General features: G+C 40.9%; 2 protein-coding genes across 9 annotated transcripts in view; one reads left to right on the top strand and one right to left on the bottom strand.

The window, feature by feature from the left end:
• Window positions 1–16,944, bottom strand: part of zbtb20 (zinc finger and BTB domain containing 20) — a 117,366-nt gene extending 100,422 nt beyond the window's left edge. Inside the window, exon 1 of the mRNA XM_030437695.1 lies at window positions 16,486–16,944. The gene's annotated coding sequence lies outside the window, so the exon portion shown is untranslated. The remainder of the gene's footprint in view (window positions 1–16,485) is intronic.
• dlg4a (discs, large homolog 4a (Drosophila)) overlaps window positions 1–26,647 on the top strand; it is a 77,723-nt gene extending 51,076 nt beyond the window's left edge. For 3 of the 8 annotated variants that reach the window (XM_030437693.1, XM_030437692.1, XM_030437686.1), the window contains exons 4-22: window positions 4,200–4,253; window positions 5,205–5,255; window positions 5,440–5,564; window positions 10,481–10,650; window positions 10,816–10,952; window positions 12,395–12,539; window positions 13,064–13,205; window positions 13,358–13,538; window positions 13,652–13,754; window positions 14,338–14,452; window positions 17,699–17,887; window positions 18,457–18,499; window positions 18,590–18,620; window positions 19,220–19,267; window positions 19,369–19,470; window positions 19,684–19,856; window positions 20,410–20,522; window positions 20,652–20,743; window positions 23,138–26,647. In XM_030437693.1, the coding sequence (XP_030293553.1) occupies window positions 4,200–4,253; window positions 5,205–5,255; window positions 5,440–5,564; window positions 10,481–10,650; window positions 10,816–10,952; window positions 12,395–12,539; window positions 13,064–13,205; window positions 13,358–13,538; window positions 13,652–13,754; window positions 14,338–14,452; window positions 17,699–17,887; window positions 18,457–18,499; window positions 18,590–18,620; window positions 19,220–19,267; window positions 19,369–19,470; window positions 19,684–19,856; window positions 20,410–20,522; window positions 20,652–20,743; window positions 23,138–23,244 (2,121 nt within the window). In that variant the 3' untranslated portion in view covers window positions 23,245–26,647. The remainder of the gene's footprint in view (window positions 1–4,199; window positions 4,254–5,204; window positions 5,256–5,439; window positions 5,565–10,480; window positions 10,651–10,815; window positions 10,953–12,394; window positions 12,540–13,063; window positions 13,206–13,357; window positions 13,539–13,651; window positions 13,755–14,337; window positions 14,453–17,698; window positions 17,888–18,456; window positions 18,500–18,589; window positions 18,621–19,219; window positions 19,268–19,368; window positions 19,471–19,683; window positions 19,857–20,409; window positions 20,523–20,651; window positions 20,744–23,137) is intronic. The other 5 variants (XM_030437688.1, XM_030437689.1, XM_030437687.1 and 2 more) reach the window with 5 other exon arrangements.
• Window positions 26,648–27,183: the final 536 nt, after the last annotated feature.

Genomic DNA, 27,183 nt, shown 5'->3' with positions numbered 1-27,183 from the left:
CGTTTTGGGAGTTGAGGAGGGTCTGCTCACGGTATCAAGCACGATTTTTTATATTTCGTCACTGAAGCAGAATGTTTATGTCCGTGTGGTACGCCAAAAAGATGGGCTGCCGGTTCCTCAACAATGTACGGAAAGCCAAGAAACATCGTCATCACAAGATGGTAGGCATGTTTCTAACGTATTATGACTGTACCTCAATATATTCCTGAAATCCTGCTCAGTGTCTTTGAAGTGAAGTATGTTGATTATGTTATTATTAAGATACAAAGGCTTTCTTTCCCTGCACGGATCAGGTCAGGGCTTTGGCTGAACTTGAGGCCTGTGATGTATATGTTAATCAAAGTAAAGTTATACTAATCAAATTGTGCTCAGGCCGTGCGTCGCAGAAATAGATGTTTGTGCGTAGTGCTCTAATGGCGTGAAGGTGCCGTTTATCTTGTTTAATATCCAGCTTATGAGCTGCAGGTCACCACCACTTCCACACCCCCATAACCAACACACATGCACCACTTTTTTCCTGTGCGCCACAGATATTTGCATGATTTAATAAGGAGCCATTAAGCCAGCATTGTGCATAATGTGACATCCAAATTAACCTCTGTCACATCCTGCTTTAAAACCCACACACAGGCACAGAGTCAGCTGAATCACCCGCCATCAGACCTGACACACACAAAAAATCACACGTTACAAAAGACTTCACACAAGTCTTGTGCTCTCATTTCCATTTCTTTAACAGCCTTGCACAGCCCTAAGGTAAGGTTGAGTTTGGAGCATATGGTACTGTTATCTGTCTGTACCTCTCTCTCTCAGCAGTTTAGATACAAGCTAAAATGCTTGCTTGCTTTATTGTGGCTATCAAACAACACTTTTCCTTTATCAAACATGTACCAATTACTTGCTTGACATTGCGTATTTCAGTAAAGGTCATTATCTTGGCTATTGACTGGATGGCTTTTACGTGTTAAAGGCTTTCCAGCTGCTGCAAGGTGTGCAGGACACGCAGAGGCAAAGCCTCTCTAATGCAACCTTTGGTCTGTATCCAGTGCCAGCTCAAACATGACATCATTCCCTCTGATGATATTGATATATTCTCTGCACAATTAATATCAACAGGAAAGGCAAAAGCAGCAGAATTATTGGCGTTATTTTACCTCCTTCGCCTTAACATGCCCATCAGATTGAAAGCGACTGGCGTGCATGAGCCTCAGATGAACGTGCATGTATGCAGGTACACGTGCACAGAGCGGGAGAGATTGATCAGATTAGTCTTGTGATTCACATATTCAGGAGGGGGCATGCGCGGTACAGCGTGCAGCTTCAGTTTGAACAGAGGCTGAGCGGGTCCCGGTGCTTAACGTCCAATACTTGCTTTATTTATTCAAGTCTTAATGGAGAGAAGAAATTGATTTAAACACAAACTGCTTCATCCGTTTGCTGCTCTGAAGGGGAAATGATAAAATCAAACGTTGCACAAAACACTGTAAAATGTAGAAAGCAGTGTAACTAGAAGGAATAAAAATAAATCTGTATCTGCTGTTTTATTTGGCTTTGAATATGCATACTCTGGCACTTAGCGTGATGCATATGAAAAATCCAACAAGAGGTAAAAGTGCAGCTTTGGATGGGTGGTGCTGCTGAGGATGGGTTAGCTGAATAGGTGGTGCGAAAATATAGGTGGGCAAGAGCAGCCAAACAGTGTAAATCCTGACAACCCCGACGTCGAACGACTTGACAGAGAAGAGAGAGGCAGAGAGGGCTCTGTCAAAATCCCTGCAGGGAAACTGCCTGCACTGGGCTTAGATTTCTGCTGGCTATACTCATTATTTCTGTCTCCAGATAAGGATAAATTTGACGTAATGTTCAGCAGCACGGCTCGTTGGACACAGCTACATGGTAAAGCTCGGCACAGGCGCTGTTATAGTCCAAGAGTGTGCTGTAAAAGCCGAGCTCTGGTGTTTTGTGGACGGGGGGGTTGGGGGGGTTTATAGCCTTTACCTCAAGTGGATGATTATCAGCTCTGTTTAATGGCTGTTATAATTAGTATTATTCAACTTGATTAATAATGAGTAAAGGGGGATTGGACAATACGATGGTAGTGTTGTGTAAAGACAAGGCTTTGAGGTGTTTCCATTATTCAGCCTACACTTATTGATATAAATAGGTGGGACAAAATAATAGAAACCTTTGTCAGTATGCCATTGAATCAAACAAAACATGATCATACATTTGATCAATACCTCTCTAAAACATGACAGATCTGCTTCAGGACTGTAACTGCACTAGTTTTAGCCGGGTTTACCTAATAAACTGCGTCGATGATCGACATTAATGGTCACTGTCATTGGCAACCATTTTGAGAAATGGAAACAAATTAATTGATTGACATCATTGGCCATTACTTTTTAACATACAGAAAAGGTCAGCAAACAGCAAAATATGCTACCAAAAAACGCTCCTTGTGCAATGCTGCATTCGCTTTAGCAAATTAATTGGATTGACAGTGGGGTACAAAGTTTGACGAATGCATCAACATCACAAACAAATGCGCAAATTGATTCAAGCAAATAAACCTGACGAAAAACAAAAATAATATTTATGACGTTTTGGGAGGCAGCTCAGCGGCAGAATGAGGTGAAGGCTGCAACTCCTTCAAATTCCGTGAAGTATCCTATGAAACACAAACTACAAATAACTTTTTTGGGGTGTTGTAATTAAGTCTTTTAACCTTCGTTCACATTATATTTTCATTATCAAGTTGACGCATTCCTGTATAGTTGCCTAAATATATGGTGAGAACCGTATTTGCAGTTTCGGCATTGGAAACCGACGGCTAGCTGCCAGCATGGCAGCCGCTTTATAAGTTAGTGTTGAGCCCTGTGACTGTATATAAACTTTATGAGCAATGCAAAAGCAGTCAGTATTTCATCTTTGAGTTGGATAACAACTTACATCTCTCATAGAGAGTAATAGACTCCAAACTTCAAAGACTTCAAAATCACATAACGACCAATGTGCAAAAGAATGTGAAATTGTTTCTCTTAAAGGCTGAATTGTGGTTGGGGTTAGCTGTGTAGTTATTTGTGCGTGTCAGAGCTGTCGAGTCTGTGAAGGTCAGCGGGCTGATTTTATGCTGCTGCTTGCTGCTCTGTAAGCACTTTGGACGCACAGGGTCTTTCCCATGCTAATCAGCGTGGTAAAGAACCATGACAGAAATAAATACAGGAGCTCAGATGGGAGAGTCAGACAGTGCTCTCCAAAGAGGACTGTGCATAATGGTGTATATACATCCTCCAACATCAGATACCTCGATGATGAAAGGAAATCCTTGACAGAAGCATGAAAGAGTGAGATTATAAAGAAATGGGATTAAAAGAGAAGAATAAGAATAGAGTGGAGAGGTTAACTGTCACACTTTAGATGCACTGACAGAAAAAAGTCCCTGTGGGTAAACCCAAACCATATCAATGCCAAAAATCCTGTCCTGTCATTGACTTGCTGTCTTTTCTAATCCTTTCTGTATCACTTTGTTCCTGATGATGAATAATATGTTGCTTTACACTTTGCACAAACCATAATGGATGCAGCATTGCTCTGGGTAAAATCTTGATAAAAACAACTGACCAGCAAGAGAGCTGACATGACACTCCTTGCTGATAAACGGACTATCTGTGGTGCCTGTCACAGCCTTGTTACCAAGTTATTGTTTTTTCCCCCCGAGTGTGCTGGGAGATTGTCACTATGTGTCACAGCGCAGCTGTCCATGAGTCACTGACAGGTTTGTTTTGAAATGATTGTTGGGCAGGAGGCAGATGCCTATGTTCATGGTAGTAACTAGATAGCCATTCACAGCACAGGTAATACACACTATGATGTAATTCACCAGCAGCTTCACCAAGATATACTAAAAGACCAATCATTTGGGAAAAAAAAACAGGGGTGCTGGCATGAATCTGTGTCCATCATGGGCGAACAATAACAACTGGCTCTCAAGTGGTGCTCTCTATCCTTTAGCAGAGTGACCGACAACCATAGCAGCATGAAAACGTTGTTATCACAGCTAAGAGCTAAAATGGCCATCAGTCTTGGCTGTGATAGTAGGTTTCAGCGATGTACTGAGAGCTGATCCAGGAGCTGCTTCATCTTTGTGTTCCTGCCATTGTTTCTTCATAATGTGTCCTCTCTCTCTCTGCCTCCAGGGAAATACTCCTCCAGTGGTGGTGAACACTGACACACTCGATGGCTCCCCATATGTAAGGATTATGTTTAATCTTCCCTTTATTGTATTATTATGTGAGACTCGACAGCATGACTTCATATTCAGTCTGTATTATCAGTAATTCCATTCATTTTTTCAGCATCCAGGTAGGTCTTTGCTCATTGTTTCGTAATCTGAGCGATAACAGTAATTAATTTGACTCCTTCTTAATTAAAATGAGGTTTCTCTCTTTGATATACATTTGACAGAAGAGAAAAATTACATAATTTGATATGAAGTTCTTTAATGACGCCATTTCTTAAATGAAAGCAGCGAAGTACCTTGACCGCATTGTCATGAAAAGGATTAGAAAATGAGGTTTCTCTGAGAAAAGCCTCCCATTACTAGGCAAGTATTTTTGCACCACTACAGCAACACTCAGAAAAGTTGTTTTCTAGGTCAGCATCAAAACAGGGAAGTCTGAACTTCTTTAAATTCCATCTTCCTCTGGGACTTGCTTAATTGCAGAGGCAATGTTAAGCTGATCAGCCAAAAGGAGAATTAGACAAAAAAAGAAGAGTGTTGCTATTATAAATAAACCAGGTACCACACGGGGCCACACATACAGTAAGGCTGTGAGATATGACTACAATCTCATATCTTGATTTAGGTACTTTCATATGTAGATAACAGTACATACCATATAGCACATTTTTTCAGTAAATTTGATGAATAAATAGTGTATTAATGAATACATGACAGACCTATTTCTAATTACTGGGGCTGCACAGTATTGGAAAAAACTAACATTGCTATATTGAGTTTTTCTAATATATATTGGGACATGTAAATATACAGGAATTTCCAGCAGATAACGTGAATAATTCAGGAGACCGAATCACCTTGACTTTGTGCCATCAACAACAGTCAACCCTGGTTAGACAACTGGTGGTTGATATGATTTTCTATAAATGATACTGCATAAACTCACATCCCTCTCTGACAGGTGAACGGGACTGAGGGGGAAATTGAGTATGAGGAGATCACACTGGAGAGAGTGAGTATGACAAAATGACCTTTTAAACTTGAATTTTTAAAAAATATATTTATAGCACATGCTTACTCTTCTGCAGTTGTTCTATTGTATTTATTATTATTGTTGGTGTTTCTGTCTCCACTCTCTGTGGTCACAGTCAAAGCCCCTGGTGCAAATCATAATGTGTTTTTACTTGCTACTGCAGGGTAACTCAGGCCTTGGCTTCAGCATAGCAGGAGGAACAGACAACCCACATGTGGGCGACGACCCCAGCATCTTCATCACAAAAATTATACCTGGAGGAGCCGCGGCTCAGGATGGACGGCTGAGGTGAGACCACGCACACTAATCAACCATAAACACAACGACGGCGTGTGCACATTCATATTCCCCTATTCCAGGAAATCAAAAGCCCCATGAGGGCACCAGGCCGACTCCACAATGCTGCTGGACCAGCTGAAATTACCCTGCCTATTCTCTGTGCCTTCCTGCAATTTTTCTTTGGAATTCACTGATACAGACACTCAGTCACTTTTCTACCAGCAAACACAATTACTAAAGAGAAACCTCACCTCTTCATTTTAAGTCCAAAGTGCTGTAGCACAGAATTGCAGCCTATTGACTGTCCAGCCTTTTCAGCATCGGTTACATCCGAGAGGACTGCCTGATCTGCCTCGACCCAACATCTTTTATAGGGCTTTTATTTACTTTAACAGTTAGTATTAGGTTTGAAAACAAGTAAAAGATGTATTTATTGCAGAGTTATTGCTTCTTTGCTTTTTCACAAGGTTCAAAGAATGCCTGTGCATTATTTCTGTGTCTAACGAGGTCATATAAGCACATCACATGGAATCAGGACATCAGGTTTAGTATCATTAAAAAAACATTTTCACTGTATGTATTTAACCATTGCAAAAGAAAGAAAATCTGTAGCCGCTAACAACAGCATTTCGTATTTTAGATGAAATATTGAATTCTTACTACATTACCAGTGTCAAATGCAAGACCATGTTTTAATCTAATTTCTTTTCGCCAAATTTCATAAGAGGCTGCAGTGCAGTCTCTCCCTCTCGGAGTAAAAAACTGCACTTTATGAGCCATTTTCCCATTTACCCTGCAATAAATAAGGCATGCACAGAGGCATCCTCCTCATCCTCCTCTTTACAGTTGACCTATAAACGTCCATCTGGAATGACTTCAGAGTTTAAAGCAGGCCTGGAGAGAATACATTTGCCTGACTGCATAGTTTTCTTTCCTTTACTGTCTGCTATGAGCAACATATCTCAAACATCTTGAGGAAAATACTGTAAACCTGACTGCCCCTTGTATCTAAACAATGGAATTCCTCGAAAAACCAGACAAAGCCTGCAATTTGTGGGCGTAAAATTCATGTTGCTCTCACATGGTTTGAAGTCTCTTTTTGATGATTCAAACAGAAAAACATTCTGTCTGGGTAATTCTTCCATATCAGGTGACTCAGTGACATCGATGATTTATTTGAAAAGTCTTTGAAAATCACAATAACTGCTCTAGAATTGCCAACATTAAAAATGTGTTACTGCATCAGTGTCCAACATAACATTTTTTTCTTACTGGCCCGCTTGGCCAGTAGATTCAAGTTTTACTGGTCCCATGTGTAATTTTAGTGGCCCAGCCACGAAAAATGAAAATAACTGTTTTAAAAAAAAAAAAGAAAAAAGAAAAAGACTTGTTTATTTATTGAAATTGTTCCCATTTAATTGTTTAGATCAGTGTTGTCAAACTGATCCAGTAAAGGGCCGTGTGGCTGCAGGTTTTCATTCCAACCAAGCAAGAACACACCTGATCCAAATCAGGTGTGTTTCATTCCAACCAAGCAAGAACACACCTGATTTGGATCAGGTGTGTTCTTGCTTGGTTGGAATGAAAACCTGCAGCCACACGGCCCTTTACTGGATCAGTTTGACACCACTGGTTTAGATAGTCTGTCCCTGAAAAATCAGTATGATCTGGCAATGATGGCAAAAAGTAATAGGGGTTTGCGTAATAACAAGTATTACAATTTCAAAATTGAAATTACAACATATTTAATATTTTGAGATGTATCATTTCTCTCACTTTCTCACACTTTTCAGGTGATTGATGTTCTGAAAGCACTGTACAAACAATACCATTATTTCTCCCGAAGTGGAGGGATCAGTATACCTGGCTGAACTACCACGACGGCGTATGTAACGCTGTCACTGTGATGATAAATGACACTTAAATATTGAATCTGTGTCTATAATAACTACACCCTGACATGTAAATGTGACATCTGTCTTGATTCATTTAATTTAACTTAAAATATGGACAACTGACTGCATAATATATGAATCAGAAACAGAAATGCTTTACAGCAGCTCCCATTCAAAGTCAAGAATATGAAGAAAAATAGTAATAATAATAATAATAACAATAATAATAATAATAATAAACTATATGCTGCATATTTATAATAGAGGCCTACTGCAACTGTACTTTTTTTTACCATTAAATGTTATTTTATACATTAGCATATTCTATAATGTTCTGTCATGGAGTACATCACTTAACTGCTAACAGACAAGAAAGCAGCTCACTGCCAGTTGCAGCTTCTTATCGTGATCTGCAGTCTTTGTTCATTTTTTGTCATGATTGTTATTATTAGTACCCATCAAAAATCACAGTTACATGTCAGGATGTGGTTATTATAGACATATTCAATATTTAATTGTCATGTATCATCACAGTAACAGCGTTACATACATTAGCAGCTGTAAACATTATAAAACACATCATGTGGTCCCCTTTAAACGCAGGTGCAGGTGTATATTTTGGTTAATAAAACGCCGGTTCCAAATAAATGCTGAGTCTAATTTATTTTGAAAAAACATCAAGGAAGAAGACGTGACCACTGACACTGCACGTTTTTCTTCTTCGACTTTTTCACATGTTGTGCCCAGAAGGATGCCAGAGAATTCACAGAGAAGCTGGAGAAGTTTGTGACATTTTTATGAATTTCATCCCGGATTTTTGTGAGGAGGGAATTAAACGCCTGTCCCAAATAAACACCTGGTCCGTTAAGTGATTGAAACAAATAAACGCCTGGCTATTGTTTGGTATTTTACGGTAGTTTCCGCATCATCAGCACGAGCTGAACAATAAATCTAACCCAGCAAGAGAGGCGGGACTTAAGGCAGAACAGCCAATCATCAGCCGGTCAGTCCCAAAGCCGGTGTCATGTTCGAAGCAGCAGCAGGAGAGGGAGGGGGAGAGGATGCAGCTGCAGCGAGAGCAGACACAGAGCGGCCGGAGAAACTGAGCGACTGTAGTGAGCCGTTTGTGCAAAACTGCGGATAAACGGCAGAAAAAAGTGTGTGTGTTGAACCCTCTAACCGGGAAAAGTGTGGTAAAACACCCACATCCCCCACGGGCGCGACGCCCCTGACCGCGGTCAGCCTTCGCCGGAAACTGCCGACATACTTCACAATACATTACGCCGCCGCGGTGTTTCAGCCAGGTATACTGATCCCTCCACCTCGGGAGAAATCCCCTTTTCCTCCTCTCGGACTCGTAGCACTTCTTCGCCGTCGTCACTCTAAGGATTTCTCGCATGCATTCTAGCGAATAACGATTGTCGTACAGGCAGTGACAGGCCAGTCAGTGTAATCAGCGATTGGTCGGGCCAGTGACTGACCAATCGACATGCCCTGCACCTACTTTTACTGGCCCCGGGCCATCGGGCCATGGGTTATGTCGAACCCTGTGCATGATAGAAATATGCTCTTCTAAACATGCAGAAAATATGTAATACTGCCTCACAAACAGTATGAAGCTCAGACTGTGTCAAATCCTTTGTATGAAGATATCAGCAGCCATTTGGAGTTGGATGTAATGATATATCTCAGTTTCATCAGGAGAGACTTAATTCAAAGAGAGGCTTAAGAGTAATTAGATAAATTTTTCTGACAGTGTGCACAGTAGGAAATGTTGAAGAAATATGTGAGGTGTCTTCTGCTATTAGACCCCAGTGAGATGTCATCATTGTACAGAGGTAGTGATTAGGGGTGTAAATCTTAGGCAATCTCACAATGCAATTCAGTTTCAATTCTTGGGTGTGGAATTTGATTGAGAATCAGTTCTTGACTCAAAACTGATTCTCAACTGAATCGATAAAAAGGGGGACTCTATTTTCAGTTTCTTGCTCCAGTATACTGTGTGCGTAACCATCAACTGATGTCCTACATGCATTGAAATACAATACTGAAGTCGCTTTGCAGTAGAAACCGTGCTAGTTTTAATATCTGGAAAAACATTACTTTCAAGAAAGGGTGAAAACAAAAAACTAAGAGTTAATTTAACTCACTTAAATCTCCTTTTATAAAAATATAAACGCCAAGCACAAAGTCTAAGCAGATTTTTCTCTTTGACTAAGAAAACCTAAATGAGTGGTGTACAAATATTTTCTCATTACATCCATTTGAGATGACAACAGACTTTTGCTAGAGTTAACTCGGGTGATAGCCAGCTTGACTAAAACTGATCAGAAAATAACAAGGAGCTGATAAAAAAAAAACACAACCAAAACCGTTTTGACAATGAAATGACAGCTGACAGCAGCAAGGAAAGGACTGGCTTGCAGAGGTTGTGGCAAAATCTGAAGGAAGAAAGAGCAAGAGAATGTAAATAAACAGAGTGAGCATGAAAATACTCTCCCTGACTATCTTTTTCCGCTTTTGCTAAGCTTCATTTGTTAAAACTCTTGCAGCCCTCAAGTGTTATTTCAGTCTTACAAAATTTTACACACTATAATTTACTTGGCCATAAAAATCCATTTTAAACGCATGAATAGAATAGTGATAAGTAGAGTTTTTAGGCCCTTGGAGGAAGAATGTGAACGCCTGAAATAGCTATTTCATCAAAATCTCCGTGCTTGAAAATCAGCTTCTCCTCTGCACACAGGCTGTCACTTGTACTTCACATATCAGCTTCTCATCATTTTCAAAACAAAGAGAGTTATACTACAACCAAGCCTTATTCTAGATCAATAGCAGAAGGTTTTTTTACCCTCTTTAATATTGTATATGGAGAGTTTGGGGGGGAGGGCCAGATGTCATGGGTGAAACTGGATCCCTACAGCTATAGTTGGAGATTGACTTGTCCTGACCTCCTCTGGTGGAGGATTAGACCTGATTTCATGCTGTCTTCTCCCTTCATCTCTCTCTCTCATTCTCCTTGTTCCTTAGTGTGAACGACTGCATCTTATTTGTGAATGATGTTGACGTAAGGGAGGTGACACACAGCCAAGCTGTCGAAGCTCTCAAGGAGGCAGGTGCTATTGTCCGCCTCTATGTTCTCCGCAGAAAACCAGCTGCAGAGAAAGTCACTGAAATCAAACTCATCAAAGGGCCCAAAGGTATGTGTGAGTGTGGACTGGTGTACAGCATCGTCGCTTTTGTGTGGGCTTAAGGATTCTTTATACCCAGCTAAGCTGTGCCCTCTGGATTTAGCAAATCTGCGCTGTGTTAACCCATACCTCCTTTGCTCACTCTCTGCCTCTCTCATTGCTCCCTGTTCGCAGGATTAGGTTTCAGCATTGCTGGAGGGGTGGGAAACCAGCACATACCAGGAGATAACAGTATCTATGTCACCAAGATCATTGAAGGCGGGGCGGCCCATAAAGATGGGCGTCTGCAGATCGGGGACAAGATCTTAGCGGTTGGTCACTCATGTGTAATAACTAGTAGCATGCAGAGATGTGTGCCAGCACAAATACACATCACTGATAGCCTCAGACTCTCACCTTTGGAGCACTCAGACACATATTCACACACACGCCGACACATTCGTATACAAGCAGCATTTTTGTATCTCCTGCCGAGATAAATTACAGCTGTGATTTAAGGCCTGAAATGACTTTCATTAATATGTTAATAGACATGTAGGATGTGGCATCCTGCCTCAATGATTCTCAAGCAGCAATACTGCCATCTGCTGGAGAACAGAGAGACTGTAACAAAGCAGCTGATGGCAAACTCAGCACCAGCAACCTCAAAATGGTGCTTGGTTTCTATTAAATGGTGTCTCAGCAAATACATTACCTCTCAATGGGACATGAAAAATGCTTCTGCTTATTATGAATCTTTTAGAAAATACACTTACCATCGATGGCTATGTTCTGCTACAAGTAACAATGTTATTTTTTGTTATCCTCTTGACAAACGGTGCTTGTTCAGGTCAATATTACCTTTAAGAGCTCCCAATGCAGAGGGGACCAGTAGCTTTATTTTAGTATAGCTTATCTTTATTGGAAACCACCAACTTAGTATTTAGTACAGCGACAAATACTATTAAGTGATGATTTGGACTATAATACTGCAGTTTAAATATCTATCTCTTCAGATTAATAGCAATTTCTCTTATGATTTTAAGGGTGAGGAAAGAATTTCCAGTCAGTTTTAGAGAAATGTTCCAGTACACCTAAACTTGCATATTAGCCAATAAAGAGTCCCAGTATGACACTAGTGCATAAATATATACATTATTATTATTTCTAACCTATGCTACCAACCCTGTATGGATCTGATATGATTGCTATCATTTCTGCTTGGCCCGGCATTAAATATATACAGAGAATGAAAGCCATCAAACCCACTTTTAATATCTTATTATCTAGTTTGACAGTCATGAATGAAAAAAACAGAAATATCAACTAATCTCAGTTTGATGACTTGCTGGAAGCTACACAATTTGCTTGCTGTTCACTTGTGCAGTTAAAAGTTGCATAGAGGTGTACAGAACACTGCTAGGAAGTAGGAGGGTCCAGTTTCGAGGCTGATAAACTGCATGGTAAGTTTTATACATAGATCTGTGGCATATCCAATACTGGTATCGGAACGACCCTTATCTTGTGCATGATTTAAAAGTAGTCTGTGCTATAACAAATCAGCTGAAGCTTTGGGGCCTTAAAGTCACTAATTCTTAACAGTTCGAAATACATTTTAATTTTACTTTTATCCCCAAATTTCGCTACTTACTCTAAATCTAAATGTTGATCTGTTATCTGATTATGAGCACCTTTGGAAGTGAGCAGTCACCCTTCCTAGCATATCCCTTTACACTGAATCTGATTGTGTTTCCCTGCTTGACATTGACATCAGGTGAACCACGTGTGTCTGGAGGACGTGATGCACGAGGATGCGGTAGGGGCTCTGAAGAACACAGCCGAGGTGGTGTACCTCAGGGTGGCCAAGCCCAACAACCTGTTCCTGACCAACTCCTACAACCCCCCAGACCTCACCAGCAGTAAGCCCCGTCTCTGTGTAAAAAATCTGCTCTGTTTGATGATTTGCACAGTGGGTTGTGCTCAAGGTGGCTATCTAAAATCAGGCCAGAAAACTGCTATCAAATGTCCAGCCGTAGAATGTACACCCACAAAAATGAGATTTTTCTCCAGACTTGAGTGGAGGGATTAGATGGCTTTTCTGTGTAAATTGTTCGAGATGATTGTTGGAGTTCTGTGAAATTTCAAAGCTGAGGGGCACAAGTGCAGGGTTCGTTTTTTTCCTCACAATAGCACAAAAATTTACCATGACCTGAGTCCACCTCTTGATGAAAGTCTGCCCTTGTGACAAAAAAAAATAACCTTAGCAAGGTAATTCATTCGCTGTAATAGGCTTTCATGAGATAATTACAAAGATTTACTCATACATAAAATATCACATTTGACATTGGAAAAGTCAATAGCCAGTAGTTTGATCTAAAATACTACACATATGTGTTCAATTCCTGCCTGTTATATTATACCTCTTTTGGTTTTGTGTCTACTGTTCTAGCATATTCCCATATGGATACTGAACTCAGCCACCCCAACTATCTTGGGTCAGATTACCCACAAGCCCTCACTCCCACCTCACCTAGTCGGTTTTCTCCGGTTCTGCACGGCATGATGGGAGATGATGACATCCCCAGGTGAGCAGTGATCCTTAAGCTAAACATTTCTCATGTACTCTATACTGAATTATTTTTAACAGTATTCATATTAGCATTCGAAGTAGTGGTAGTATTAGGGGGACTGTCATAAGTATTACTGTTTATTTTTAGTCTATGTTATATGTGCACAGTATTCTCCTGTATCCCTTCTCCAGGGAGCCTCGCCGAGTTTTGATCCACCGAGGCTCCACCGGTTTGGGCTTCAACATTGTTGGAGGGGAGGACGGAGAGGGAATCTTTATCTCCTTCATCCTGGCAGGGGGGCCAGCTGACCTCAGTGGAGAGCTGCACAAGGGCGATCAGATCCTCAGTGTAAAGATTATTTTATCTTTATAAAGTTCTCACACACACACATTAATGGATTCCACAGTGTCACTAAGCAATTTTGCAGTTGTTACCGGTCATGCTTTGTGTGTGTGTGTCAGGTGAATGGCGTGGACCTGCGTATGGCCACACATGAACAGGCAGCTGCAGCACTGAAGAACGCTGGCCAGACAGTGACTATCATTGCTCAATACAGACCTGATGGTAAAGCCACATTAACATTGTACTTTTAAAAAATCGGAGTTTGAATTTTGTCTCCAAAACTACATAGTGTCCCTTTAAAGTGAATTTGTCAAAACTATTTTAAATTTTAATTATTTCTAATGAGCTAGAAATCCACCTATCTCAAAAATGTATTGCTGACGAGACATTTGAAGGTTCATTTTACTTTGTTACCTCTATCAAGGATTTATTTTTATTTTTTTATAACCGTTTGTCTTTTTGTCTCTTTTGTTGCTAGCAGAACATTTCAAAAACTGATTTTTACTCAGTTGGGTGGAAAATAAGGCAAATAAACATGCAAATAATTTGTAATTTCTTAATTTACATTGGAAACAAACAGAATTCAGTGACATTTTATAATTTTTGTTCCCCAGATTTCAAATTTGGGAAAAGGAGTGCACTAGCATTAGATCTTTGCTCTGTGTTGAGGTGTAAGAATAGGTTGGGTTTTTTTGGAGAGAAAAAAATTGATGTTGGTGCATCGCTATCACTTTCTTAGCAAACTTTTAGTGTGTCTGAATGTAGGCCCAAAGATCTTTATGTATATTTATTTGTTTTGTTTCAGAGTACAGCCGTTTTGAGGCTAAGATCCATGACTTGAGGGAACAGCTGATGAACAGCAGCATGGGCTCCGGGACCACAACGCTAAGGAGCAACCCAAAGAGAGGCTTCTACATCAGGTCTCACACATCAAGTAGAAATAGTACCACTGGTACAAACGGAGGCTTAAAGAGAGTTAGAAGAGAGAGACTTTTTAGATGCCTTTGACCGCCATACAGCCTAGATCCCCAGCTATTGGGCAACAATAATTATGATTACATTTTTATGTTTGCAGTTTGGCTATTTCAAGGATTTTAAATTATCTGGGATTGGTTTAATTTAATGCAGCTTTTCATGAGGGAATGCTGTGTTGACTGGTTTTGTAGATAATCAGCCTGTTGGGTAATGTTAATAATCTTGTGTAAACACATCTACATTTGCACACTAGTCAGCATTGTTATGCATATTTAGCCAGAGTAAATGTCGACCAGCATCTGGCATTAGCTAATAAACAGCTGCTTTAGGTCCAGAGGAGTTTATATAGGACAGTACTGGAGTGCTCAGCACTTGCAAAACTGAACTGGATCTTATACAGCATAGTTGAAGTGTGGTCCCAAAACTGTCATTTCTAAAAACACAACACAATACCTTGATAACATGTGCAATACCATGGGGAAAAATTGACACATTGTGGCCGTTTAATTTTAGATTTTTATTCACAGGCAAATATAACACGGCTTCTGTGCTGTGTGTTAAGCACAAGTTAATTTACTTCTGACTATAGTCAGGAGAGTGGGAGGAGGTGGGCCTGTGTGAGAGAGTGAAAGTGCAGCTTGTACGGGTGTACCGACACTTTGGAAAATGAGTTTTGAAACTGCTGCAAATATTCAACAATATTCGACAGTGAGCTTTCAACACTTTTACCAACACGACTACTGTACTAATAAGTCATGATTTGAGCAAAGCTACGCATCCACTAAAGCACTGTGATGGTGCAAACTGTTGTCTTTGTTTTAAATTCCTAGAGCTGGGGCAAAGCCTGAATAGAGATGAAATGTTGAGTTTTGAAAGAGAGAGTCACAAGGACGAATTTGATTGTGAGAAAGATTTATGAACTATATGGCATGGCAAGCTGATATCACCCTTGTTGTTTCGTAGCATCATCATGCTCAGTCACTGGAGCAGTTCTGCACAACAGACAATCCTAAGTTGCACAAGTCGGAGATGATCTGAATCGTGTAAGTGGAGACCAGGACAGAGAGATAGAATGACAATACAAGGCAGCATTTGCAAGAAACGATACACTACAAGAGAGAGGAAAATGTACACATGCGATTGCAAATACTGTCTGAAGCCGGCTTTGTGAGTAGAATGGCATTGACATGAATTCATTCAAAATGTCCAAAGCCCCGAATGGTCCATTCATCTTATTAGCCAATAAGCACCGTTTTATATATTTTGGGCTTTTTCGCGTTTGCTTTTTGAATAAGGTCAAGTTTCAAGTCTTAGCTTATGCTGGTTCATGGCTTAAAATTGAATAAAAAAGGTACCGACTTAAAAAGCACAGATAACAAATTTACATAATATGGTAAGCCTATAAACAAGCTTAACTGCAAGGTTATACAGTCCAACAAAAACTGAGGACACCATGTACCAAAATGTGACTCACTGACTTTTATGTGTTTCAAGCAGATTCAAGGGAATCACTAACAATTCTATACTTAATGCACCTACTAGTAAAACACAGCAGCATTACTGTGTTCAGTAACGTTAGATTTCCTTTGTATAATAATAAAAATTGCTATAGTTCACCACTTCAACGTTTGCTGTAATCCCCTGTTCAAGAACTTATGTGTTATAATGTTAGACAACAAAATAACACATTGTGCATATAGAAAAGAAAAGTATACTTCAGTTACACGCCATCTTTCCAGTACAAAGTTGTGTAAATACGGAAAAACTGTGAGTGCTGCAGCCTACCACTGTTTCAGCACCCTGAACAGCGCCTCTCCACTCATCTGTACTGTCAAAGAGTAATCACACCAACCAATCGAACCAAGCAAGCAGCGGTAGAAGACAAGTTGATGCTAGACCTGCTGCTACAACGAGCAAACATCCAGTCGGAGATCACAGTGCACAGCGCAGAGTAAAGTTAAGGCAACATGCGTCTTACCTTTTAGAAGAGCCTCGTCATTGATCTCCTGGTGACAGGTGACAGGTTCGGGTCCAGGCGTAGCTCATAGCCAGCAGCGACAGGAACATGGCGAGAGACTGTTCTGTTGTTCAAGTTTTAAGTCCGGTGTATATCATCCTGTTTTGTCCGGGAAACCGCTGAAGCAGGGCGACTCTGGACTGCGTCTTCACTCACCCAGAGCAGAGCTAACGGCTAATAACATAACTACGTTTACCTGGAGTTAGCTTAACTGCAGCAGCAATGGCACCGCTGTAATAGTAACATTCAGGTTGGATGCTGCATGTTAGATAATCCGACCGCGAGTAACAACGTCCTCGAAATATATATTTTTCTAAATGACAAGTTTCTCGGCAGTTCTGATTGACTGAACAAAAAATGGGAGTGGGACCAGAGAAGAAGCAGGATGTCTCCATGGTAACAGTTTCATGGAGAGTGGCGGGAGTTTGGGAGGGAAGCTAGAATAAAATGGCGACGGGAAAACTGACCATTTACAGGATTCGAATGGCATACTGTCTTTCTTCACATGTTGAGTCACTGGGAGACGGGGTTTTTTGTCGCTGTCAGTACAACTTATTGTTACCTGTGACGGTCCTGAATGGCTAAATGACAAAGGCACCAACTACAGCCATTATGTTGCTTATCAGACAAGGGCTGGAAATAGAAACAACAAGAGGGCAGCTGAACATATCAGAAGCAATTCAGCGGGGTTCACATCAGTGTCAGGTGCGTGTAAAGTCATAAAAACAAGACTTGTGCGAATGGAAATCACCAGACAGACAACGTATGTATGAATTCAAGATGGCGCAGAATTTCTTTCTCGCCCAGCTTCTGGAGTTAACCGAGTCCTGCCCAGTGCTCGGTGCTGCCGCTGGTGGCCGGAAACAAGATTGCAAAAGTTACTAATGTAGCAGGATGTGTTTTCCTAGCTTCTGACTGTAAATAATTTCTTTGTGAAAAAAAGCTTTGTTACACCTTGAATTTTCCAATCAAGGTTAAAAATGTTTTCTGTGTCTTTTTGATATATATTATGAATTTTGACCAAAAAAAACCCAAAACATTAATATTACACATACAAGGAACCCCGTAAAAAGCATACACAATATACATCTCGTGGCTGTTTATAATATTGGTTGAATGTCATTTTAAAGATTTTTTTTTTTAAGTGACTGATCATAATCCTTTAATCACACAGGGCTCTTTTTGACTATGACAAGACTGCGGACTGTGGCTTCCTCAGTCAGGCACTGGGCTTCAAGTTTGGGGATGTGTTGCATGTGTTGGACTGCGGAGATGAGGAGTGGTGGCAGGCCCGTAAGGTCAGCCCTCAGAATGAGGCTGAGGAGGTTGGCTTCATCCCCAGCAAGCACAGGTCAGACACACTGTGAGTGAGCATGGGACAAGGACTTCTGATCTTTCTTTTTTTTTTCTTTTTCCTACAAACCTAAACTTAAAATAGATATGAAAAACATGTTAGTCAACCGTAACCCTAATTAGACTTTAGTACAAAATAAAAAATAAACCAACTGAAGACCTATTGTGTGCCCAGGAAACTAAATTAATAAAAAACAGGATGTGTCTTTAGTTGTAATCTTTGTTAATTTGGTCAAATTTGTCAACACAACAAGCTTGAGGGTGCATTGCTGCATATGTCTATTGTGAATGTGAATCAATTACCCTCACAAAGTTTGTATACCTATTCTAAACTTTTTAAATATTGCCCCTGACTAATACCCCCTTATCATAATAAAGAAAAGTAATACTGAGACAAATTTTAGAAATTAACTAAAACCATTCTTCAACCCTATGCATGACTAGACATACATGTATGGGGGTAATAAGAATAGATAATTAGCTAAATGTAATTTAATTAGTAGCTTATTAACTATTTTAGCTTGATTGTTCTGTCTACAAAATGTAAACATTTTTTCTTCTTACTCCTCGTCTTTGCAGGGTGGAAAGAAAAGAGTGGTCCCGTGGTAACACCAAAGAGAGGGTAAGTTCATTCACCGGAGCTGTTTGACCCAGGCCGGTTCTCTCAAACTGTTTCGCAGTGTGTAAATCTCTGCTCTCGTTTCCGTCGCAGGACCACGGTCGAGACAGCTTGAGCACTCAAGGTAATTACAGTGACACGCAAATGTACTATTGACACTGCAAGCTGCCATTTAGACATGTTACTAGCTTTAGCTGATTACGTTTAACACTGCAGTAATGGGCAGGACACAGCAACATGGGGTCAAGGTTTGCTGACACATGCACATACAACATCTGAATTTTTATTTGTATACACTGAATATAACTATTCATGTCTGTAAATGGAGGCCAGACATAGAGATCCTGTTTTGTGTGTCCATGACAGAATTAAGAGCTCAATTGAAAGTGCAAGTAGCATCCTGCAAATGTGTTAACTGCCAATAACTGCAGTCAGAGAGCAGGCCCTTTAGTCCCCTTTTTGGCATCGTTGTCATCCATTTGTGGACACCACACAGACTGCCAACTACAAACACAATCAACCTTCTTTATTCACATTTTCGCCAGACTTCGTCTCCAAAGGAGCCACTTGTTTCCTGTTCTTGTCATTGACGACAGCTGATGTAATGGCTGCGACAAATACATCGCACAAAAAAATAAAGACTTGCACGCGGAACAATCTAAATGTCATTTATAATTGCAAAAAAAAGAAATTTGGTTGAACGCTTGTCTGCTCTGTCACCAGGGAGAGATAAGACCTCACACAGTTATGAGACAGTCACCCAGGTGGAAGGTAAGGTCATAAAAGAAGGACATTATTTTAAGGCTTTCGTGTTAGGTTTCGTTTTTGTTTTAAAATTCCCTTGTTTGAATGCCCTCTTTTTTTCTCTCTAGTTCATTATGCGAGGCCCATCATCATTCTGGGCCCTGTGAAAGACAGGATAAATGATGACCTGTTGTCTGAGTTCCCTGATAAGTTTGGATCTTGTGTCCCACGTAAGTAATTGTGCTGCCAGTCACATAGACTGATCCGTTCTCAGATTTTTTTAATTTGATGTCACTGCTGCCACCTGCAGCCATTCTAGGGTGATGTCTGCATAAAACATGCGTTCCAAGGAAGTTGTTGATTGAAAATGAAAGAGATTAAAGAGATTCAAGGAAGGGGTGAGTGTGCGTGCTGCTTTAATTGTTTTGTTCTTCGCCTGACAGACACCACACGGCCCAAGAGGGAGTACGAGGTGGATGGGCGGGACTATCACTTTGTTTCTTCACGGGAACAGATGGAGAAGGACATCCAGAGCCATCGGTTCATCGAGGCGGGCCAGTACAACAGTCATCTCTATGGTACCAGTGTACAGAGTGTCCGCGAGGTGGCTGAACAGGTGTGCATCCACATATTGTACTGGGAATAAAGATTTAATATCAATGATAGAATTCCTTTTTTGTAACCATCTTAAAGGGGCAATATGAAAGAACTATCAGAGATATATCTACCCAAGATAGCATGCTAAACAGATAGCCCCAACTCGTCTCAGTCCAAAACTCCTGTGCATTAATAAAACACTTCCCCGGTGCTTTGAGCTTCCAGTCCGGGCTGCTAGCTGCGTGGATATCTGAGTTAACTAGGTAAAGGCAGCTACAGTCAGCAGGTAACTCTGGTAATATGCTTTCCCCCCATTTGTTTTGCTTTCAAATTAAACTGGTGGTCTACTCTTACAAAATGAGTCTTTAAAAATCCACAACTTCTTAGTGATCTAAAACACTTTATATGTCACTTTCTCCTATGTTCAAAATGTTTTCTAAAAGCCATAAAAACAGTTACAGGACAGTTTAACCTCTCATGGCTTGTTTAATAAAAGTTGTTACCAAAATAACAGGTTTTTTTTTTTTATTAACCCCATATCTTTTCTCCCCTCTGCGTGTGTGAACAAGCAGCAAGGGAAACACTGCATCTTGGATGTATCGGCCAATGCTGTGCGTAGACTACAAGCAGCTCAGCTCCATCCCATCGCCATCTTTGTCCGGCCCAAGTCACTGGAGAATGTCCTGTGAGTACTGCCAATGTTTCTTCATAGCCTACATTTTAAAATGCAGGGTGAAAGGACATTGAATATGCTGCAGATCATGGAACCATGTGTTTTATAATGATTTTTTTTTTTTCTGCGTGATGTGAACAGAGAGATCAACACTCGCCTGACAGAGGAGCAGGCCAGGAAAGGAATGGATCGAGCCCTCAAACTAGAACAAGACTTCCTAGAGTGTTTCTCAGGTAAGAGCAGAGGGTTTGACACACACACACACAGAAAGGATGAGCCCACAAGGTTACAGGCAGAGCATTGGATTTCTAGGTAGCAAACGGACACCCTGTACAGTCCACTCATGGATTTGGGATTGGATTATTGCAGCACCAGATGGTAAATGTAAGCAAATACAAATGTGTTTGCACTCCACTGTTCGCTTTCTCATAATCTGTTTGGTGTGGAGTGTGATCATAAAAATCCTCCATTTTATGATTATAGAGATTTTAGAAACAACAGATTGTCTGTTTTTTTTTTTCATTTTATTGCTGGTGCTCATGTACACACTTTAGAGTAACAAGATGTGCATTTAACTTTATTACTTTTTTCTTTCTTTTTTTTTTTGGTTAAGGCCAACAAATGCCAATGATAAAACAGGCCTCCGCCCCCACAAAGATCAACTACACTCCTCTGGGTTTCTGGCAGAATTGAATGAATTAGATGAGGAAAAAAGTGCCTTTTGGGAGGACTTGGGGCATTTTAACATTTGAGACACATTTGGGGCAAATCACAGCAGTCAACAGAATATGAATGATAGGTTTCCTCACAAATCCAGTGCTGTCTACAGTCTATGACAAACGAGAACAGCTTTCGTATGTGACATTTTGCCAACCACTGAAGGATGTTTTAGAGACTGAATAAATATGTGGAAGGTTATGTTAACATAGGCTACATACATGTGTACACAATGTATAATAACATTTTGATTATGCAGGTAGATCATATCAATTCTGCACAATATAGTGTGATATTTCTGTTTTACCATGTGTACTTCCTGTCGACTCTACAATAAGGTTACCTTTGCCTCCATTTTTAGTGATCGCGGTGCTTTTTCATCCTAAAGTTAGTTACTTCACCTGTCACTATTTGCTTTGTACATATTGTAAACAGTATTAACCATTTACCAAAAGCCTGAATACACATGAACATTAATCCGACACATTATTAGCAAAGATAAAACATTGGAAAACATTTAAATTTAGGCAGGATGATGATTGATGATTATTTAACCCAATCCTTGTGCAATCATATGAGCAAGCTAACCTAACCGTAACTTATATCATTGTGCGGCAGTGAACTAGTTGGCCAGCTATGTATTATCGAAAAATAGTGGCCACTTATCTGTATTATTATTCCAAGCTTACAGATAATCTTGTGAGTTACAATTAATTGTTTTGTAACTTATCGAGCAAGGACTCTGAAATACCCTCCACCTCAGAAACCACCGGAGAAACTCAAGAGGGTGAGGCTAAACATGGCTGACATGAACCAGGCTACAACTGCTGCTGACTACACTACAGGCCACCCTAAACATCACTGTAGGCCCAGCTCTGTCACTCAATCAGCTTGGCCGAAAAAACATTGAAGACCCCTGGTATATAGTGTTTCTTAGATAACCATTAGCGCTGTAAGCCAGTCACTCAGTGGACAGTAGCACCGATGTCAGCTTGATTTTTCTGAGCTAACATTGGGTTCGCTGTGGCCCATTTTTACAGTAAGCACTTGGAAGAGATACGAAAAATTCAAGTGACGGGCACTTTTCTTCATTTTAGTGGTCAGCTAGGCTAGCTGGCTGGCTTACCTCGTTAGTGAGGTGATTGTCAAATTATCAGAAATGCTACCAACCCTATACACAAAAATGTACACTTACACTGTTAATAATATGTATAAAGCTAACTGTGACAGGTGGAGTAACTCGTATGATAATTAACTGAATATGATATGTAACAGTTCTGCATTACAAAGTCTAGAAACATGAAGACCATTGTTACATACTGTATTTCACTGAGTTGTGTACTTACCAATACTTACTTATTGTCACAACCAGAGAAATCTTGATTTTATTCAACATTTCATGTCCCTATGACCTCCGAGTCAAAGAGTGAGGTAGGAAGTTGGTGTACGTGATGAAACATAACGAGAATAAAGATTCAAAACGTTACCTCATCTTTGAACACTCCTGCCTGAATCAGATTTTCATTGGCAATGGTGCACTGTAACAATGCAGACAAAAAACCCCCATGAGCACATGCTACTTACGTCTTTTGTGATTGAGCAACCCGTCTAGCAGAAACGTGCGTTTAAGGATGAAAGGCAAAGGTAATGTTACTACAGAGGAAGTAAACAGACGTGCAGTTTGTGAAACGGACATACGTCAAACTACATTGTGCAAGTATAGAATAGTGTTCAGAATAAATTATTCGCCCCAATGATAAACATCCTCTTTTCCTCTGACTCTCTTTGTGCTTCCCCCCTAGTAATTCAAATGTTTCTTCTTTCTTCTCTTTCCTCGCCACCGTCTGTGCCATTTCTTCCCCTCCATCCCACTTTGTTTTTCCTCTCACACATCCTGTGTCCTGCTGCAGCTGTCGTTGAAGGGGACAGCTTTGAAGAGGTCTATCACAAAGTAAAGACAGTGATCGAGGAGCAATCAGGGCCTTACATCTGGATCCCCACTCGGGAGAGGCTGTGATGCTGCACCCGCCCTAGCCCCCCTCCCTCCCCCTTCCTCACAACCACCAACCGACACCACCCTTCGCCCTCACAGCCAAGCGAGCCTCGCCTGCCTGTCTGTCCTCCAGCAAAGTCAGTGCTTAGGCAATCACTGAGAATGACACAGAGAGACAAATGCATACTAAGACAAACACAGAGACAAACACAGGAAGTGACACAGCGAGGCAAAGAACGATACCAAAAAAGAGACTCTGAGACAGATGTGAACACAGTGATGTGTAATTAGACTGAAAGAGACTGAGAGAAAAGACTTAATCAGTATTCCATTTTAATGAGCCAGAGTATTGGGGCCCCGTTCACACTAAGCATTAAAATGCATCTTGGCCACCAGTGGACAACTCTAACTACAGCTGTGACTGCATCCAAACTGGGGATGAAAATGTCCTAAACACAGTTTATTTAGCGCTGCCAAACAACTCAGTGTCTAATGTGTATTTTTGTAGATGCAGCTTCCCAACAGATAAAAGCAAATCGGAAGCGAAATCCAATCACAAGTGATTACTTGAGAGATTTCGGATGCATTCTGGCGCCAGGTGTGAACTGCAGTCCATGTCATCCGGAGCTCAACACAGTCTGGATATATCTGGACGCGTTAGGTCTGATCAGGGCTTGAAAGAGTGCAGAGGGAGACCCAGCAGGAACGGACCCTGAGGTAGTATTAAGACCACCTCGCCCTCCCCACCTACTCTTGAGTCTCCCCACTGAACACCTGAGAAGGAGGTGCCCAAAAAAGACACTGGCCACTCTTTTTATATCACCTCCTGGCTTTCTATCCTCCTCCTCCTGTCAGCTCTGCCTTGTTTCAGGACAGGAAAAGGGGGGAAGACTGAGAATGGGGCGCCCAGATCCTGCTGAGTCCCTCTTGACAAGGAGTCTTTTCTCGGCAAAGAGTCCTTGTGAATCTCCTCTCGGTTCTGAGCGCGTCCTCAGAATCCAACCTCAGCGGCCGAGGCTGACATTTGCTCAATCACCCCATGTTGAATATTGCGAGGCATTATTTAAAAGCAGTTCAAATAATTATAATGATAAAAACTCATATGCTGAATTTGTGCATGCATCCTCAGAGACAATGGAGACAAAACTATGGAAAAATCTGACTTAAAAAAAAAAATGAAAAAAGAAAGGCGAGGAAGTAAAGTGTGTTCTCCTTCTCCACCTCCTTATTGTGGAGGAGTTTTTTTAGCATGTCTCATGAAGGAAGAAGAGAAGAGAGACACGGTCAATGAGACCTGGTCGTATGGAGAGGCCAGTCCTGACCACAGTAGATGCTCTGACATACAGTTTAGCCTCTGCTCTCTTACGCACACACACACACTCACGCGCACACACACACACAAACACATTCTCACACCCATCCACTGGCACACACACACACAGGTAGAGTTGTAACCTCAGCTGTAACCTAGCACACTCCCTTACAGGGGGACTGGCTGTTCTGACCGGCTAGTCAGAATCCAGGATGAATGTTATCTCTCTAGGCACAAACAGCAGAGCTTCATCGCACCACGGCCAACTCACCGTCCACTCTTCCAAAAGAATCCCTCAGCCGCAGACGTACACACTGTTTCCAGTGGCCGCAGTAAAAGCCATGTGTGTGTGTGTCTGTGTGCATTTGCGTGCGTGTATGTGTGCGTGGGTCTCCGTGTGCGTGCGCATATGTGCACATTCATGTGTGTGGAAACTCCTCTGTGTGGGAGGAATAGGTCTTCTTTTATTCTCTCTCTTCCACTTTTTCTCTGCTTCTTTCTCCCTCTTGTGTCCACACAAATTAAAGCTAAGTCATGTTTAACAAATAAATGGCCTATATATAAATATAAATATGAATATAAATATATATATATATCTTTTTTATGACAATTTCTAACGGGACTAAGTCTGTAAAAATCAACATCTCCAAACAATATTCCATTGCTTTCTTTGGGTAATATTGCAGTTTGGTTGTTGAATTTACTCACGTTCCCATTTTATTGTTGTAAAATGCAGCAAAAAGCTTCACAGAGACAACTGAAGCGTCCGAGTCGATGTAAAGCAGACCTCACACCGGAGCTTTGAACTGACACATTTGACCCTGGTCTTGTGTTAAGTTGAAAACGGATCGAAAAAACACATGTACAATGCAGCCGTGTGTGTCTGTGTGACTGTGTGTGCGTGTGCCTCCGTGTGTCTGCTGCTTGTGTGTGTGTGTGTGTGTGTGTGTGTGTGTGCGTGCGTGCGTGCGAGAAGGTGTGAGTTGTGTAAGAAATACTAAATGATACTATATGAGAATATCTATCCTTTATAACATCCGCTGGTGGTTATAATGTATAATACATAAATGGGTGCTGTGCGTATGTGTGTGTGCCAGAGCGAGAGAGTGAGACACGCACATAAAGATGTAGTGCAATACTGCTATGATGTTATGCAATGAAGATGGTTTAACGTGTGTGTAAGATGAAAAGTATTTATAGTTTGCACTGACAGCATTATATGCTACAGGTTTCAGCAGGAAAAAGGACGGCGAGCGGAAAGCAAAAAGGACTCTGAGGTTTTACGAGCATGTGTTTGTATTTACTTATAATTTGTCCTGAATTATAAGAGTGAAGGTGGAAGTATTGATGGAAGTGACCATTCATATTTATTGTTTGTTTTTTTGGGGGGTTTTTTGCTCACTTGCTTCTCTCAGCTCAAGGTGGAACAGCTGAAGCTTGTGAGTGACAGCTATCAATTTCTGTTCTTGTTTATGGTTTATTATTTATTCAGAACTGTCACCGGTTCCATCTCAAGTCTGTATATTTTTGTATTTTTTTTTCTCCACCTTGAGAGAGCTCATGGGTCTCGGCCAGAAATGCTGTAAATATAAAAAGAGATGTTGGAGTGCTGCGTGGCTTTGGATTTAGCCGCGCACACTGCTGATTTGAGGCGAGTACAGAATCCATCAGAGCCACAGCCCAGTTTTAACTGCTCTATAAAAAACACACACAAACAACATCTGCACACCCCGGGTGGGCAACACACACACACACACATGCACACACAAAGATAATCAGCACATCGACACATCCATTTACATTTACACATTGAGAGAATCACAGAAACAACACATCCATGAATGGAATACTATGTTTTCAATTTCTTTATTTGAGGGTTCAATGTATTTCTTAATATCTCTCTCAGCCATCCGTATCATAGTGTGATATTCCTTATAAAATATATGAATTTTTACAGAAAAGACTGATTACAAAGTTACAACAGAGTCAACTGATGCAGAAAAATATATTTAACAATGACAATATCAAGCAAAATAAAATGTTCCAGTTCAGTGAAGCGCTTGTTGTAAATTAGCTATAAAATAATAAAATGAATTTAAAAATGCTTTCTGAAAATGGACTCAGCTGCCTCTTTTTTTGTCTGTCTGTCTGTATGTCTGTGTGGATGACTAGACTCCACAGGCGAAGCCAGCAAGAAACCACCAGTGCGACCAGGGGAGGGCACTCATTCTCCATTTTCAGCTGCTTATACAAGCTTGTCTGAGCTGCATTTGCACATACTTGCTGAGGCTCTTATTCGCTGATCCCTCCCCCGCCTCCTCCTCTCCCACCAGGGGAACCATTTTCTCTTTAGAAAAGCACACAGTGAGGACCCCTTCATTTGATTGCATGTGATGCTATAGTGTGAGTGTGAACTCACAAATATTCACAGTGTGAATGTGGCTGCCATGATGTTGTTATCCTGTGGTCGCCTCCAGCTTGTAGCAATACCATAATCTAGTCCAGTTTAATTCTCACACACCCAAGTCTCATTTCACCCTATTAACTGATGCTGTGGTTAGGCTTCTCTCCTTTCAACATTATGTGTGCAATTAAAGGGCAAAGTACCCCTAAATCATGAAGCGTGATTGGTTAAGGAATTTCTTTGTGTT

This window comes from Sparus aurata, chromosome 13 (genome assembly GCF_900880675.1).
Source record: "Sparus aurata chromosome 13, fSpaAur1.1, whole genome shotgun sequence".
Lineage (NCBI taxonomy): Eukaryota > Metazoa > Chordata > Actinopteri > Spariformes > Sparidae > Sparus > Sparus aurata.
The sequence above is the reverse complement of the archived record's forward strand: the minus strand, read 5'-3'. Positions and strand labels throughout refer to the sequence as shown.